Source organism: Marmota marmota, unplaced genomic scaffold (assembly GCF_001458135.2).
Source record: "Marmota marmota marmota unplaced genomic scaffold, marMar, whole genome shotgun sequence".
NCBI classification, from domain to species: domain Eukaryota; kingdom Metazoa; phylum Chordata; class Mammalia; order Rodentia; family Sciuridae; genus Marmota; species Marmota marmota.
In genome coordinates this window covers 18664014-18679625 of record NW_025999982.1, presented here as the reverse complement: position 1 = coordinate 18679625, position 15612 = coordinate 18664014, and the positions used below count along the sequence as shown (strand labels likewise).

The 15612-nt window shown below is 38.3% G+C and overlaps 1 protein-coding gene across 1 annotated transcript in view; it reads left to right on the top strand.

The window, feature by feature from the left end:
• The window catches only part of Pkhd1 (PKHD1 ciliary IPT domain containing fibrocystin/polyductin), a 427258-nt gene that overhangs the window by 229438 nt on the left and 182208 nt on the right, over nt 1-15612 (top strand). Inside the window, exon 49 of the mRNA XM_048805732.1 lies at nt 256-384. Within this exon, the coding sequence (XP_048661689.1) occupies nt 256-384 (129 nt within the window). The remainder of the gene's footprint in view (nt 1-255; nt 385-15612) is intronic.

Genomic DNA, 15612 nt, shown 5'->3' with positions numbered 1-15612 from the left:
ACAGTGAATCTCCACATCATGTACAACCACACAATTGGTTGAAATAAAATGTACTCCATGTTCATACCAATATGTCAAAATATACTGTACAGTCATGTATAATTAAAAAGAACAAACTAAGAAAAGAATCTTATGAAGTATTAAAAAGTGGTTACTTTTGGAGATGAAAATACCCCCAGATTCCTAAAATAAGGATAGAATTTGGAAGTTTTATAGTGAATTTACCTGTGTTTTTTTTTTCCCTTTATTTTTTAGCTTCCACCTCTGCACCTGAATCAATTTTAAAGTGGTCAGTTCCTGAAACATGGCAAAACATTGAAGAGGGATGGGGAGGACACAACCATACCATACCAGGCCCGGGGGATGACGTCCTGATTTTACCCAGTGAGTGATACACCCCATGAGATTAATCACAGACAGACTGAGCCAAGTCAACCTGATTGGGGATTATGTTTTACTTACATTTTACAACATAATAAATACAGTAGAAAGGAATAACCACTTGTTTTATAGCCCTCTTTGAGATAACACAGGAGTGTCACAATGCCGTGAAATCCAGAACAGACAGTCTGGACTATGTTTATTAAAAGTGAAACGAATAATCATCATGCCAAAAGAAGGGAATCATTTGCTAACTAGATCACTTTCTAATGTTTCAGAGGACAAATTTACAGCTTCCAATATTCTTAAGTCTGAAAGACACAAGGAAAAATGGAGAACAACTTATACATGCCTCCTTATTTTTGCCTTTGTGAATTTTACATACAGGATTTAGGATTTAGGTGGTGCACGTCTATAATCCCAGCAGCCCAGGAGGCTGAGGCAGGAGGATCGTGAATTCAAAGCTAGCCTCAGCAAAAAGTGAGGTGCTAAACAACTCAGTGAGACCTTGTCTCTACATAAAATACAAACTAGGCCTGGGGAATGTGGCTCAGTAGTCATGTGCCACTGAGTTCAATCCCCAGTACCAAAAAAAAAAAAAAAAGTAGGTTAAAATAAAAACAAAACAAAACTCTCCATTGTCATGACTTCTCAAAATTATAGAAAAGAAATAGTTTAATAAATTAGAAAAATATCTATCTGTCCATTCGTACATACATTCATGTGTTCATCCACTTCCAATTGTCTCCCATATACCCAGGTACAGGAGAAAGATAATTCTTAAGACAAACAGAAACACACACCCTTATTTACAACATTCTTTTTCCTTAAAAGAAAGTTCAAGATAGTTCCAGAAAATCTCCCTAGCCTGAGAAGGAAATATTTTTCATAGAATAATTATATTTCCTCCAAAAGACCTAATTTCATTTATGGTTTAATTTGAACCTCTTAAGGTAATAGGAATTAAAAGAAGATCTGTCATGGAAGAAAATTTGGCCATCTGTGAAATAATAATAATGTCAAATACTAAGCACTAACAGTGTACCAAAAACTGTTCTCTGTGTACTAAATTAGCCCTCAGGAAGACCTTGTAAGGGAAATAATATCACAATTTGCATTTCTGCAGACAGAGACACAGAGGCCCAGGACAGTTAAGTTACTTATTCAAGGTCACACAGCTTGCAGTTCAGCAGAGTGAGGAATTTGAACCCAAACAGTCAGATTCCAAGTCTTTATTCTGAAACAATACTTTCTCTTTCTAAAAGGACTGAGGGTAAAATAAAATGAAGTAGTTATGTTGTCTGCTCTATTTACAATGGCAGAATGAAGACAGAATGAAACAAAATACACTGATCACCTTCTGGGCCCTGGTGATGCCTCTGTGTAACCGCACAGAGGGATGCAGAGCAGGAGGGAGTGGACTGCCCAATACAAACTCGAGTTCTTGTCGTCCAGCTTCCCCATCATCCACCTCTCTTCAATGGAGGATGTAACTTTTTGAATAAACAAGCTTGTGAGTCATCTTATACGGAAAAGGAAAATCTGTTCTGTCTCAGCCATCTCTTTGATGAATCTAGCCAGCGGATTCGCCCTGGGCTATGGTTTTTCCCACTAAGCAAGCTGTTTCTCCCACCCCATGCAGGAAGCAAGAGAAGCTTTTGAAGGTTGCCAAGCTTTTAGCGTCCTCTGGGGCCTTTGTGCTGAGCGATGAGCCATCTCGCCCATCCTGCCTGGCAATGCACTCCCTGTGCCCACTGTGCCCTGGCTCCCGGGAGCCCCTGGTGTTCCCCGTCGTCCTCTGTCCCTTTGTTCATGGTTAGCTCAGAAAATGGGTCTGAATTCTCCATGAAGCTGCTCTGAAAGAGCACAAATCTATGCTGAAGGAACAAGGGAGGGGGCAGTGGGCACTGGAATTGTAAGCTACCTTCTCATTAGCCCTTCAGTGCTGTGGGGAGAGCAAGAGAGCCAGTGTCTCTTCAAGGCACACAGTATGTTCATTATTTGTAGTTTTCAAGTGGAAAGGCAGGTGAGTGAAGAGAGACACAGGACATAGAGTCAGATCCTGGACCTCTGCCCATTGTGCTCTCCTCTTCACACATAACCTCTCTTCTAAAGCCAGCAAATGACCTGCTCCCGGGCAGCACTGGAATCCATCCTGCTGCCCAGTTTTGAGGCTTGTGCAGGAGCTGCTGTGATTTTTTTTTTTTTCCCCTTCTGACTTTTGGCGAATGCCTCCTGATGCTTTGACCTCCTCTGGACAGAGCCTCGCTCCTCTTCCTGCCTGTGGTTTTGCCTCTCTCTCAACCTTTCTTCACCTTTTCTTGGCTGTGCTGTTTCCTGCATTCCCACTCTGTTTGAATCAAGTTTCTTCACCTAAGTCTGATCCAGGATGGATGCTCAGGAAGTGTGGCTTAGGTGATGTGCATGAGCTCAGGGATACCAACCCTGATTCAATTACACCATGAATCTGGGGTTTGACAATACTAGTACTAGACCTTAGGAATCTGTGGAAAATAACATCCTTTGATCAGATTCCTGGAAATTATTAGGTGATTTTTATGATGGTAGCAAGTGTCATTTGAGTGCTTGGTGTGCGTCAGGTACTGTGCTCAGTGTTTTATGTTGATTTTTTTCACTCAATACTCACACTTACAATACAAGAAGTTCCTATTTTCCACATTTTTGCTGACAGAGAATTTGGAACACAGAGAGGTTAAGTAACCCGCTCACCTTTTACCGAGTCAGTAAGGAAAGAAGCTGGAGAAGGAAATCAGAGAGTTTGGTTAAGAACTCTAATACTTGATTGTATACTTTTTTTTTTAAAGTTACTACCTTTACCTGCACTGATTTTAAATTAGGCTGCATATTATCCTGAATTTCGATTTCTCTGTTTGCTATTCACATTGTTCCCTTAACTAGAACTGAAAACAAAAACAATATTATCTATTATCTATCTATTATCTTATTCACTGTATGTTAGATGTTCTGTTTAAGGGATTTAATCTTACCACACTTGAAAAATCTAAAGAAACTTTCAAATAGGTATCTAATGCAAAGAAACATTATCAAAAGCACTTGCCTTGCATCTGTCAGCAAACGTAACTCAAATTAACAGCCGTTTCCTGTTCAGTTTAACAAATATTTATTGAACATTTCCAGAGTTGGAGGTGAAGTGCCAAGTACTTAGGATCAGGGTCCCAGAGACAGTAAGGTACAGCCATGACCTAAAATAGCTGGTCAGTAATAGCCGATTTAGCTGAGTTAGTAAAACTCACAATGCCTTATCATACAACGTAATTATAATAAACACAGAAGGTCTTTAGAATCAAACTGTCTCAGGTGAGAGAGTAAAGATTTCATGGAGGAAGAAGCATTTGAAACATTTTGAAAGATGATGTAAGAAGTTGGGATGCAGTTATGAGGCACATGGGGGATATTGAGGATTCAGCTGTCAAACTAGGATAAACCTGGGTTCACATTGGATTCTGATGTTTACCAACTGTGTAACATTGGTGGAAACCTTTCTGACCCTCATCTACAACATGAGGGCTATAATTAATATATCATACGTTAAGAAGATTCAATGAGATGGCAACTGTGCACATGGTCACTGTGTAGAATATGGTGGTAATGAAATTATAGATGAGAGCTGTGATTTGTAATGTATCAGGTGCTTTTTTCCTTCATTTTTCCATCTGGCCGCCCCTCTTGGCCTCTGGTATTAGCAACACTTTGTATTTGCTTTCCAATGGCTTATTATTTAATTTTCACAACATCCTTGGAAGCTAAATAGGTAATAACTATTATTACAGTAAAAACCCATTTTTACATAATACGATTTTAATGGAACTGCTGATTTTACAAAATGAAAGTGACTGGTAAAGAAGATTTAAGTGATACTTTTGAACCTCTAATATAATTTTATGGTGTTTTGTGTATTTTAATTCATTAATAAAGGAAACGTGTAGAACATTCCCATCATTATTCAAATAGAATAGCATAATTTTTCAATAAAATTCTTAGGGTAAATTGCCTATTTCCATTTTCTGGGAAATCAATTTTATGGAATGACCTCAGACCCATCCTATTCCATAAAAATAGGACTTTACTGTACTAATAAAAGACACCACTACCTTAAGTATGGTACCGTTTTCCTTCAAGGCGTTCTTTCTTTATAGACATTGGATTTTGAAAGAGCTATTCATTTTTCTCTGTGGTATTATATGGAGTAAACTGAGTTGATCATGAAGAACTAGCTCTTTTAGTTTAGTTTATGATAACTTTGCCTCATACAAATAAGTACATCTGGCTGTCTCTGCCTTCTAAATAGTTGGTGAATTGGCCCAATGTATTCTAGAATTCTTAAGTGTTAGGAACAAGGTCTATGTAACTTACATACAAATTCTAAGCCTTGAAGATGAGTTGGTCAGTTGGAAAAATGATCCCTTTAGCTTCTCTTCTCCATGCTTTTTCCTGAACTTACCTGAGAGGATTTTTGTAAGGTGTTTTGGGGCTTTTCTCTGAAGGATTCTCACCCTTGGAAGGTTGATACCTTTTGCACGGGGCAGACTTAGTGGAAGAAGAATGTGTTATAATTCCAAATGATAGGATTCTGTTTTGAAGGGTACAGCGATGATATCATGTAGCCTCCAGCATCTTTTTTTTTTTTTGTGTGTGTGTGTGTGTGTGTATGTGTGCATTTTGGTTAAATTCACTGTTTTATTCTGTGTATTACTTTGAACTGTTCTTATTTGCAAAGATGAATGGGAGAGTACTGTTGTTTCTTTTATAATAATCCCTCTGTTTGTTCTGATTTTCAATACTTGGGTACTTTAAATGGCAAGAAAGGCTCATCAAAGTTATGTGATGATCAAAGACGGCAATATTTAATGCATTTCCTTGTTTAAGTGCAAGGCATTATAACAGATTGGTGATCTGAAGCAAGATGATCATAAACTAGGAAACAATATTTGAGGGGAGGAATTTCTATAAAATATTGTGATTATAGAATTATGGTCTTTTTCTTATCTGTGATTATATTTAATATGAATTGCACATACATAGCAATTTGGGTTTAGAACACCAATTAGAAACAAAACATTATAAACATTGGTGTTGTTTCTTTAGCTGGAATAATTCTTGTAATATTGGCTTTGTGCCATTTGTATGGGACAGAAAACTATAGCTTGCTACCCACTTATTCTGAATTATTAGCAAGTGGGAGGGGAAGAAATTTATGCTTAGATTATTGGCATCCTTTCTATGATGCATGGCATCAGAATGGTATAGTTGGAATGTGGATGTTCTGGAACTCTATCATTACCTGACTAGCTGCCAAGAAACCTACAAGCTTAAAACACCCATTTTATTTTGCTCATAATTTGTTAGTAGGGCCATGTTTGAGAGTTATTGTTTGGTTTCTTCCAATAATTACAGTCAGACCACAGCTAGAGTGAGGTTAACTAAAGGTTAAACTTGGCTGCATGGTCAAAGATGTCTCAATCATGTGGCCAGCAGTTGAGGCTGATTTTTGGCTGGGAATTTATCCAAGAAAATCAACTAAAAGTCCTCAGTTCCTGTTCTCATAGGTTTCCCTATGGAGCTGGTTGGGCTTCCTGACAACATGGTGGCTAGATTCTGAGAAAGAGTAGCTTAAGAGAGAGTACCCCAAGAGCGGGTGGTCCAAGAGAACCAGATGGAAGCTGCATGCCTTCTGAGCCAGTCTTATGTCCCCAGAATATCATGCTTCTCACATTCTATTGGTCAAGCAAGGCACCAAGATAGCCCAGGGTCAGGGAAGGAAGATTAGTTTCTATTTCTAACTGGAAAGAATAGCAAAGACTTTGCAGCTGTCTTTAATCTACCACTGTGTATATGTTTATATGTGTGAGTATGTGTGCATGTATGTAATTAAGAGAAGATGTATCTGACTTAATTGCAAAGGTATTTTAGAATCTTCTAAATTTGTGCTGTTTTTCTCATCTAGGCAGACCTTATTTAGATTTTGTTGGCTTGTGTGAATCAGAAATTACATAATACCAGGAGACAGATTGGCCAAAGGATTTCAATTTCCTTATTTTTATTACTTACAATGCATAGTGTTATTGCACATTTTCTTCTCTTTAAGTTCTATTCTTCAACCCTTCAAACATAATTCAACCCCTGATTTAGGATTACTCACTTTAGAAGAGGATGAGTGACAGTGTGTGGGCTGCAACCTGTGGCCAAATTCCAACATTCAAGACCAGGAGCATCTTCTCAGAAGGGAGGAGTGTGGGATTCCAAAGAGGGTGGGGGAGATAGAGGAAAAAAATGGGGGAACTTTATTTCAGGGCAGAAATGAAAGATTGAAAGAGAAAACAATCAAACATTTCTTTGACCTTATTTAGAACACAAACTGGAAAGCCATTTTTTTGAGACTTTATAGGGAGAAATAGTAGACAAATACATGATTTTTAAAGAGGTACCTTTGACACAGAAGCTTTTATCAGTGTTATTATCAAATAAAAATAATCAAAAAGAAAATCTAAAAGGATCTTTAAAAATAGTATAGTCCTTTGTTTTTGCCAGTTAATTAGAAGAGAACAGAGATAGATTTAGTGAATCTTACTTCATGATAAAGGATGCTGAGACCATGTCCTAAGCACAGAAAGGAAAAGTAAGGATTTTAAGCTCCATAAAATAGATGTTCCCTTAGACATCTCTAGGCAGGATTGTTTTATTTTAATATTGAATGTAAATTGACTTTTCATATATCTAATCATTGAGAAATATACTATAGAAAATTACTATTTAAAAGTAATATAAGAAAAACATTTTTTTGCAATATAGAGTCCTTCAATGAACAGAATGATTAGCAACTTATTTGTTTTATTTTGTGGTGGATTTACTTGTATTAGGTAAATATTAATATGTTAAATATAGATAACATGAAATTATTAAGTTGGTAGAAAACTTGGTGTCTGTTTAATCCAAGTAAAATAAGCTAAAATGATCCAACTGTTTTATAAATTGTGAATAATATGTTAGTTAATATTATTCTCCAAATTATATGATGCTTTGTACCAAGACTTAGAATTTTAGTCTTCTTGTTTCCAACCCAAATACTGTTATCTACCTCCTAAAATTTAGGAGAGGGAACACAGAACTTGTCTGTTGTGTTTTAGATTTGTGTCTGTCACATAGGATTGCATTTGTGAGACACAGCACTCAGAGGTTGGTAATTGCTTCTAAAATGCAATGGACATGATTCAAATGGCTAGTCTAAGTAAACAGCACTAGCTCTTAACTTCCTGGCCAAGACAGGTGACATGGTGTCCTTTGTAGGATGGACATCCAAGAGATGGAAGTTTTAAAAAAATTACAGATATGTGTAGTTTCCTCATAAAAATAAAATTTTGATTAAAGCAACAGCAGCTATCTTTATTTCCTTTAAGTGACATAAAAGGAACATAAAAATATAATTATGTTAAGATAGGTTAGCACTTTTTCTCTAATCTCAAATTGTCAATCTATGTTTGACTCAATCATAGTGTTTGTTTCTAGGATAATTAGAATCCACTTAGAATCTTCTCTTGGGATCCAAAGTCATGTAGCCCCTGACACTTTTTATGGCTTGCTAACTTGCTGGAACTAATTAGAGTTTTACTCTAATTGAGTGATTTTTTTCCAAACCCTATTCTTTTCTCACTCACCTGAGAAACATACTCATTGTCAAAGTCTGTTAGTCTTAGTATCATAAATTGTAGTAATTTTGGGAGGGGACATACTTCCTCAGGACACATAGATCCTAATTTAGGTGGGTGTAGGGGTATAAATCTTGGTAAGTGTGAACTATTTAAGAGACCCTGATTTATTTTTGTACTTAGCCTCACCTAGGGATCCATTGATTGTACATTTCACATTCTCTTCTTCCATCTATGAGAGGTCTGGGCCTACTGAGCACCTGTGTTCCAGCTTGAGTGGATCCTAACAGGTATACTTGTAAAATAGCCATGATGCATTCCTTCACTTACAAGAGGTGTGATCTATTTATTTATTTGCTATTATAGTAACTTCTTTCTCTTGCATAACCTCTACAGAATTCCATCTGCAGTTTGCAACTAATTCTTTATGGTACTATGTATTAACCTCCTCAGAATTTTGAAGAATATTTTAGGCTTTTCGATACAAATGACAAGCTTCACAGGAATGGTAAATGTGGTGGTGGTTGCCATATAAAAATATTATGTAGCATAAATTTGATTGGAAAGCAGAATTAGCAAGTTATCAGTTTTATGCAGGGTAAAGGGAGATGAGTCTAAGTATGATCAGAACCTTTACATGCAGGTGACTGGCTATGGGTGCCATCAAAAGAAATAGAGGATGCAGGGAAGGAATAGGTTTAGTAGGAAGAATAATAATGTTCATTATAGATGTATGCTAAATTTCATGAGCAGATGCCTAGATGGTAAAAAGGAATGTGGAACAGGAGTTTAGAAGGAAAGCCAATGGGGAATTTGGTTTTAGATTTGGTAACCCTCAAAAGAGTTGAGCAAAGAAGTTTTAGGGATTGAACAAGGGTTAGAACCAACATGGGGACCATTGCAGAGAAATGTAAGAAGGTGGTAGAAGACAAGATCTTGGAGGAAAATCTAATTTAAGTGGTAAGAAAATATACTAGAGAAGGGGTAGCAATGGAGTCAAGGGAGAATCAGGACAACATAGGGCAATAAGTGAGCATACCAAGATAATGGAAATTAGGAGGCCAGGAGGATGCAATTAAGGAACAGTTGGAGAATAAATTATGTACTCTCTGCTGGCTCCTATAAATCAAACTCAAAATCTAGTGGAAAGTCTCTTGCTTGTCTTGATAGTTGCACATATTTAGTTTGAATTAGTGTCTTCAAGGAGCCACCATATCTTTACTAAAATGAAAGCCATCACTCCATGATGAGACAGCAGACTTCTAGGGAAGGCAGTAAGATTGTCTTTGATCATCGGTCACTCTCTGATTAGCATGCTGCCAAAGTATTTGGAATTAATAGGCTCATGTGATAGGTTCAGACCAATCAAACTGTTTAATTTGCACAGCTCAATTAGTTCAAGTGGAAAAGTAGAATAAGCTATGTCTTATAAGATATTATTGTCATTTTTAAAGGGGTATTGTGTTACAAAAATATAAACACCCTAGAAATATTTTTAAGAAGATTTAGGGATCATGTGTAATGCTTATAATAATTTCAACTCTAGAAGTAAATATTAAGGTTCCCATTATTCAAAACAGGCAGCATTAGTCTGTCAAAGCACACTGTTTAATTTCTTTTAGTTATAGAGTACTGAGCATAACATCCAGAGTTTTTGATATTTATTTTGTGATGTCAATCTCTTTAAAATCATTAATAAATTGATTGGCCAGTTACCCTGGTTTCTCCAGGACCGAGGGGTTTCCTGGAACACAGAACTCTAAGTAGTAAAATCTGGAAAGTTGGAGATCAACTGGAATACGTAGATCTCCCTAGGAGGAAAACACCTTTAAAGTCATACCAATCCCATTTTCTGTGATTTGCAGTGCAACAGATTTGCTAAGGGTTAATGAAAATTTTCCTTGACTTAAATCCATCAGTTTATATTTTACCCAGTTTTATTCCTCCAAGAACTTTGTCTCATGGAATTAATATTGCTTGAGGAGACACAGGCCTTTCTAACAAGAGAAGGAGACCTGAATGATTGCACATGTATTTTACCCTCCTGGTTAGGGTTGGGGAAGTGCGAGCCAAGCAAGGAACACTGCCCATGGAGGTTTTTAATGTAGAGCAGGGCTTTATTCACTTGCTCTAATCAAATTACTTCTTTTTCTCTTTACTTTATGGTCTGTTTTCCATGCAGATATTTTTGGAATGTAGAATTAAATAATTCATGATTTCCCTATTATTGGTTTAGGTATAGTTGCCATTTCTTGAGTTGATTATCTTCCCTGGAGGGGGCTTTTGGAGTCTCCCCGTATGCAGAGGTTTAAGATAAGAATTTGGCCAAGTAACTAAGCATTGCAGGTACAGATGGGCCAGCAGGCTCACTTTTGACCCTTGGGCTTGACTTCACTGTTATACTGCCTAGGGGGTCTTAATGTATTTGTGTCCTAGTTCCCTTTAGGAGTCTGGCGAAGCCTAGATCTAGTCTCAGAATAATGTTTTTGATACATAAAATAAACCAGTTATGATTATAAAAATAAACCAGTTATATTGATAGAGCTATGAAAATATTAAAAATAAAATTTGTGATATAATAGCGTGTTTCTATATGAAGACTGAATAGCAATATCTAGAGCTGGTTCTAATAACTATGATAATTTCAATGTCATCATTGCAGAATTTTTCTCCAAAAAGGGGTGCCATAAATGTCCTTTTGTGTAAATGCATGATGTGATGTTGTAGCCCCTGTGGAGAAGTGGAAGCTCATTTCTCTTTATTTAAATCTGGGCTGGCTTTAGTGATTTGCTTGACAGAATGTAGGCGTGAAGTTCTGGGAGCTCAAAAGACTAGATCACAAGGACACTTGCATTAGGAGACCTGTTCTTTGGGTGTCTCTTATTTGTTATTGGAATGATCCTCTCTTTTTGGAACAAGGTCCTTAGGCAATGGGAATCCAAAACTCGTGTGGAAAGCCCATGTTTTCCATACTGGTTAACAAGCCAAATAAGCCCCAGCCAGTAGGCAATGTTAATTCTCAGCTATGTAAGCAATCTGTGTTGGACACCCAGGCCAGTGAAGTCCAATAGTGGGTCATAAATGTTGACAATTCTGAAATTTTCTTCCTTTTATCTGCAAACACATTATAAGTTCCAAATTTTATTCATAGGTCAACATTCCACAGAATTTCTTACCTGTGTCCAACAATGTTTCCTTAGAAGGGGAATCTAATATTTGGTTCATTTGGATGACACATGGGCACTGGTAGTATTAACAGCCCACATGCTATCCAAAGGAGACAGAACATTAAAATCTCTCTTTGAAATGAGTATTGTTCTTCTCTAAAATTGATTTACACTTGTTCCATCACTGTCATTTGCACAATGTGTGTGGTATTAAAGCCTCGTTCAGAAATCATGTGCTAATCGAATACCTATTGACTGGGTACATCACTCAAAATGTGTCAGATACTTTTCTGGGGATAAAATAGTAGGCAATAGAGTTGCAGAAACTGACCTGGGTCTCACTTCCTGCTGGTAGAGACAGAAATGTAATCACACCTATAATCATAAACAATAAAACTAAAAAAAATTTGGTATAGGAAACTTTCAGAGCCATGAAATCATATACCACGGGGATCTGGATTGGAATGCAAATGATTCCACTACAATCCATGTTGTAAGGCTAAAACCAGCCATTTAGTGCTAATTAGCTTTAATAATAAATTGACCTAGCATTTCTCAAAGTGTTTCCCATGAAACTAGTTCTTATCAGCATCACATGGGAGAAAACAAATAAGTCAAATAAATTTGGAAAAGCACAGATAAATTTCTTTTCATCTGGTCTTTTTAAAGCCTTTTATATGATCACATGGGTTATATAACTTCCACAGAGAGAGACAGTATGTGCTGTTTCTCAAATACTTTTGATCATCTAACTCTCATCACAGAATAGATTGTCATGTCAGTGTTTGAGGGAAATAGAGCACATTGTACTGTCACACCTAATCTCAACTCCCTTACTTAAAAATAATATTTGATGTTGTCTTGGACTCCTTCTATCTTCTTGGCCCACCATTTGTTGTTTCCATTCCCAAAGTTACCCTGTATTCCAATGTCTGTTGGAGCTCCAGCCATTCCAACTACTTTCCAAGCAACTGGAAAATAGATTCTTCCTGTAAGTTTCACATAACTTTTCTGTTTATATCTTTTGGGCCTAAATTTAGCCAAATTTTGTTAGTTTTATTGTTTATAATTATATGTGTGATTACATTTCTGTCTCTACCATTTTCTTACTAAATCCCATGAAAGGAGACTTGGTAAATAAAATATTTCAGCTAGGTGATGGTGTATTCAGCTGAAAATTGGAATTTTCATAACTAAGGAAGGAAATAATAAATGAGTTCCCTCTGCCACATTTTTTCTCTCATTTAAGAGCTGAGGAAAATGGGTTCAAAACTGCATGCTCAAGAAAGAGCTAAAAAATCATAGAGACAGTACAGAGTCAAATTTGGCCTCAGGATTCCTTGAGTCTCTTGAGTTCATTACTCCAACTCCTACATAAGCATGAATGAGAAACAAAAACAGCTTTTCAAAAGGCTTATGACACAAAGGATGCAGGTGTGTGTACAGATAAGACCATTTTAGAATAGATTTTAAAAGATAGAGTAAATTGCTTCTTGGAAGCATGTGCCCAGATTTGGAAATTAATTGATTAACAAGATCCTGCGAGTGGTGCGTGGCATCTTCATGTTTAACTTCATTCTTCAGATGCAGTCTGAAGCCACCTATTTTTGCCTGGTTCAGCATCAGTGGACTAACCCATCTAATTACATTTCTCCGGCAGTGGTAAGGTATGGAGAGGTAGGTGGTGTCAGCAAAGCCAATGTGGGAGAATCTTGAGGAGGTGATGACTTTCTGTGATCTGCCTGACCTGCCTGGACTGGGCACTGTGAACGGCCCTGTCTCTCTGCTGTCTTCCAGCACATTTTTGATATCTTTGTGCTTCCATTGTTAGCACAGATACGGGAAAGCTGTGTGGAACCCCTTTTTCCTTGAAAAATACAGAGGAATGTGTGTCTAGAGCTGAGTTTCCTTCCATTGGTTCAAGTATTGGTAATTCCCATCCTCACCACAGTGGCAATTTTTCTTACTAAATCACATGAAAGAGGGAAATGATCCTATGAAGGTACAGATTTTATAAATAGGATTTAAGTTTAGCAAGGCCTCCTCTGTCAAGGGATAATAGTGTGGTTCACAGATTACTGACTTGTAAATCCTCTGGGTTAGGGTAGAAATGGGGCTGAAAAAATTTCCCCTTGAAAAACAAATCTCTGAGGTCCCAGCTTTGTGGTGATATGGAAAGAACTTCCAGAACAGAGACTACCCTGGAAGGCCTATGATTGCCCTGGCCCTTGGCCCCTCAGGGGAAATGTCCTGCCTCTAACCTTCTGACTATGTACCAAGTTGCTTTTCTTGCATTAGAAAGATGAAGAGCTTGCTTTATAATTCATTTTATCTTTCACCCTCACATTGACACCAGTAAACTGAGGAAAGGGTGTGATTTACTTTCCAGTCCTGGTCTATTGCCTCAACATGTTTTTTTGTTTGTTTTGTGTGTGGTGCTGGAGATCAACCCCAGGGCCTCCTGCATTCAAGAAGGCACAAACTCTACCACTGTGCTACATCCCCAGCCCTGCCTCAAAATTTTGGGGCTACATAGCCTACCACATGGACTTAGGCATGTTACCTCATCAGCGTCCTTGATTAATTTCTTTGTCTGTTTTTCTTCATTTGACTGATTTGGATTATTGAATAGCATGTTACCATTAACATGCAACTACACAAAGTATAGGGGAGGTGGGCCTGGCCTGTATTAACTGTCTAATGCAGGACACATTCAAGAGGGGGGTGTGAAAAAGAACATGCTGAAGAGCAGATAGAAAATATTATAACTTTTATTTTTATCCTGTCCTTTGAAAAGTTTCTCTTCATGTATGTTTCATGATGTAGGTTTTATTTGTGACATTAGTATTATATCTGTGTAATTATCAATTCATCAATACGTTTATAATTAAAATAATACAGAGAACATATGGTTAAATTTTTACTCTTCCAAGAGAGAAAAGAAGTACATAGGTTCTTGAGCCCAGGAACTGTATATATTTAAAAAAAAGTTTGAACACATGTTCTGTGAAAATATTTCTGAACTTAGGAGAACACAAGACTACTATTTGCATTGGGGTACTCATAACTTGTGAAAAATCCACCCAAGTTTCATGATCAGTTTTTAAGTCTCTTTTGTCAATATATTAAAACTTTGTTTTCTAAAATGTTTTGTAGGGCATTAAAGATGGTGTTATTTGGCATATATGAACTGAAGAGTTAACAGCTTATTTTTTTCTTTTGTTTGATTAATTGGAAAACAAATCAACGTATGAAAATAAAATATATTTAACCTCAAAAAAATTTTTTTACTCTTTCAGAGAAGGGCTATTTGTTATTTATTTAAGTTTTAAAACCATATCAGTGTTTACTATGGTAAGAGTCCCCTTTAAAAATATGTGGTAGATGTCGGGGGAGAGGGAAGATGGCGGCGAGGGGAGTGCATTGCCCCCGTGTGCTGCTTCATTGTGTGGGAGTATGACAAGTCAGGACGGCTAAAGGCTATCTTGTTAGGAATTTCCAGCAATAGTGGGGTGCTCCGGAACCTGGAGGAAGGATTTCCATCGCACGAGGATCGGCTACGGGGACTCAAACGCGAGAGGTTTGTCGCACGGAGGGTAACACTGCTTATTCAGCAAATCGCCCCGCGGCTAGAGTCTGCAGCGCGCGCTGGGAAACGAGGAGATAGCGACGCAGGGATACAGCGCTGCAGTTTCTGCCAGCCATGCAAGCACCGTACTCAGGGCTGAATTCTGGGTTCGAGACGGGGGAAGGAAGCAGTCCATTTCGGTTCTCCACACCCGTCAGACCACAGAGGAGGCCAGCAGCCACCATGTTGGAAAGCTGACGTCACCATCCCTGTTTTCGACTGACTGCAGCTCATTCAGCCATAGAACAGGTAATTTCAGGCTGCCATTCGCCTGCAGCTTGCAGACACATTGCTAGGGTTCAGTGCCTGGGTGCTTCTTAGAACCTGATCTTATCGGAGCGAACACCGAGCGCGGGGCGGCCGAGTTCCGGCTCCCGGAAACGCCCTGGCCCAGGGCTGTGGAGCCTGCGGAGGCTGCTTCTTGGACCCTGCCCCTATCAGAGCATACACCAAGCACTAAGCAGCCGAATTCCGGCTCCCGGAACTGAGCCCGCGGGGACTGCTTCTTGGAGCCTACCCTTATAGGAGCTTACACCGAGCACGGAGCGGCCGAGTTCCGGCTCCCGGAACTTCCCTGGCCCGGGGCTAGGAGCCCACAGAAACTGCTTCTCGGTCCAGGTCCTGCTGAGGGCCGGTCAGGACTCACCCGTTGCTTTGGTTGCCCGGCAAGGGGAACGAAATGCTGCCATTCGCATAGGATACCAACATGGCAGAGATCTGATGTCATCAGAAAGCGGCGGAGGAGAGAACT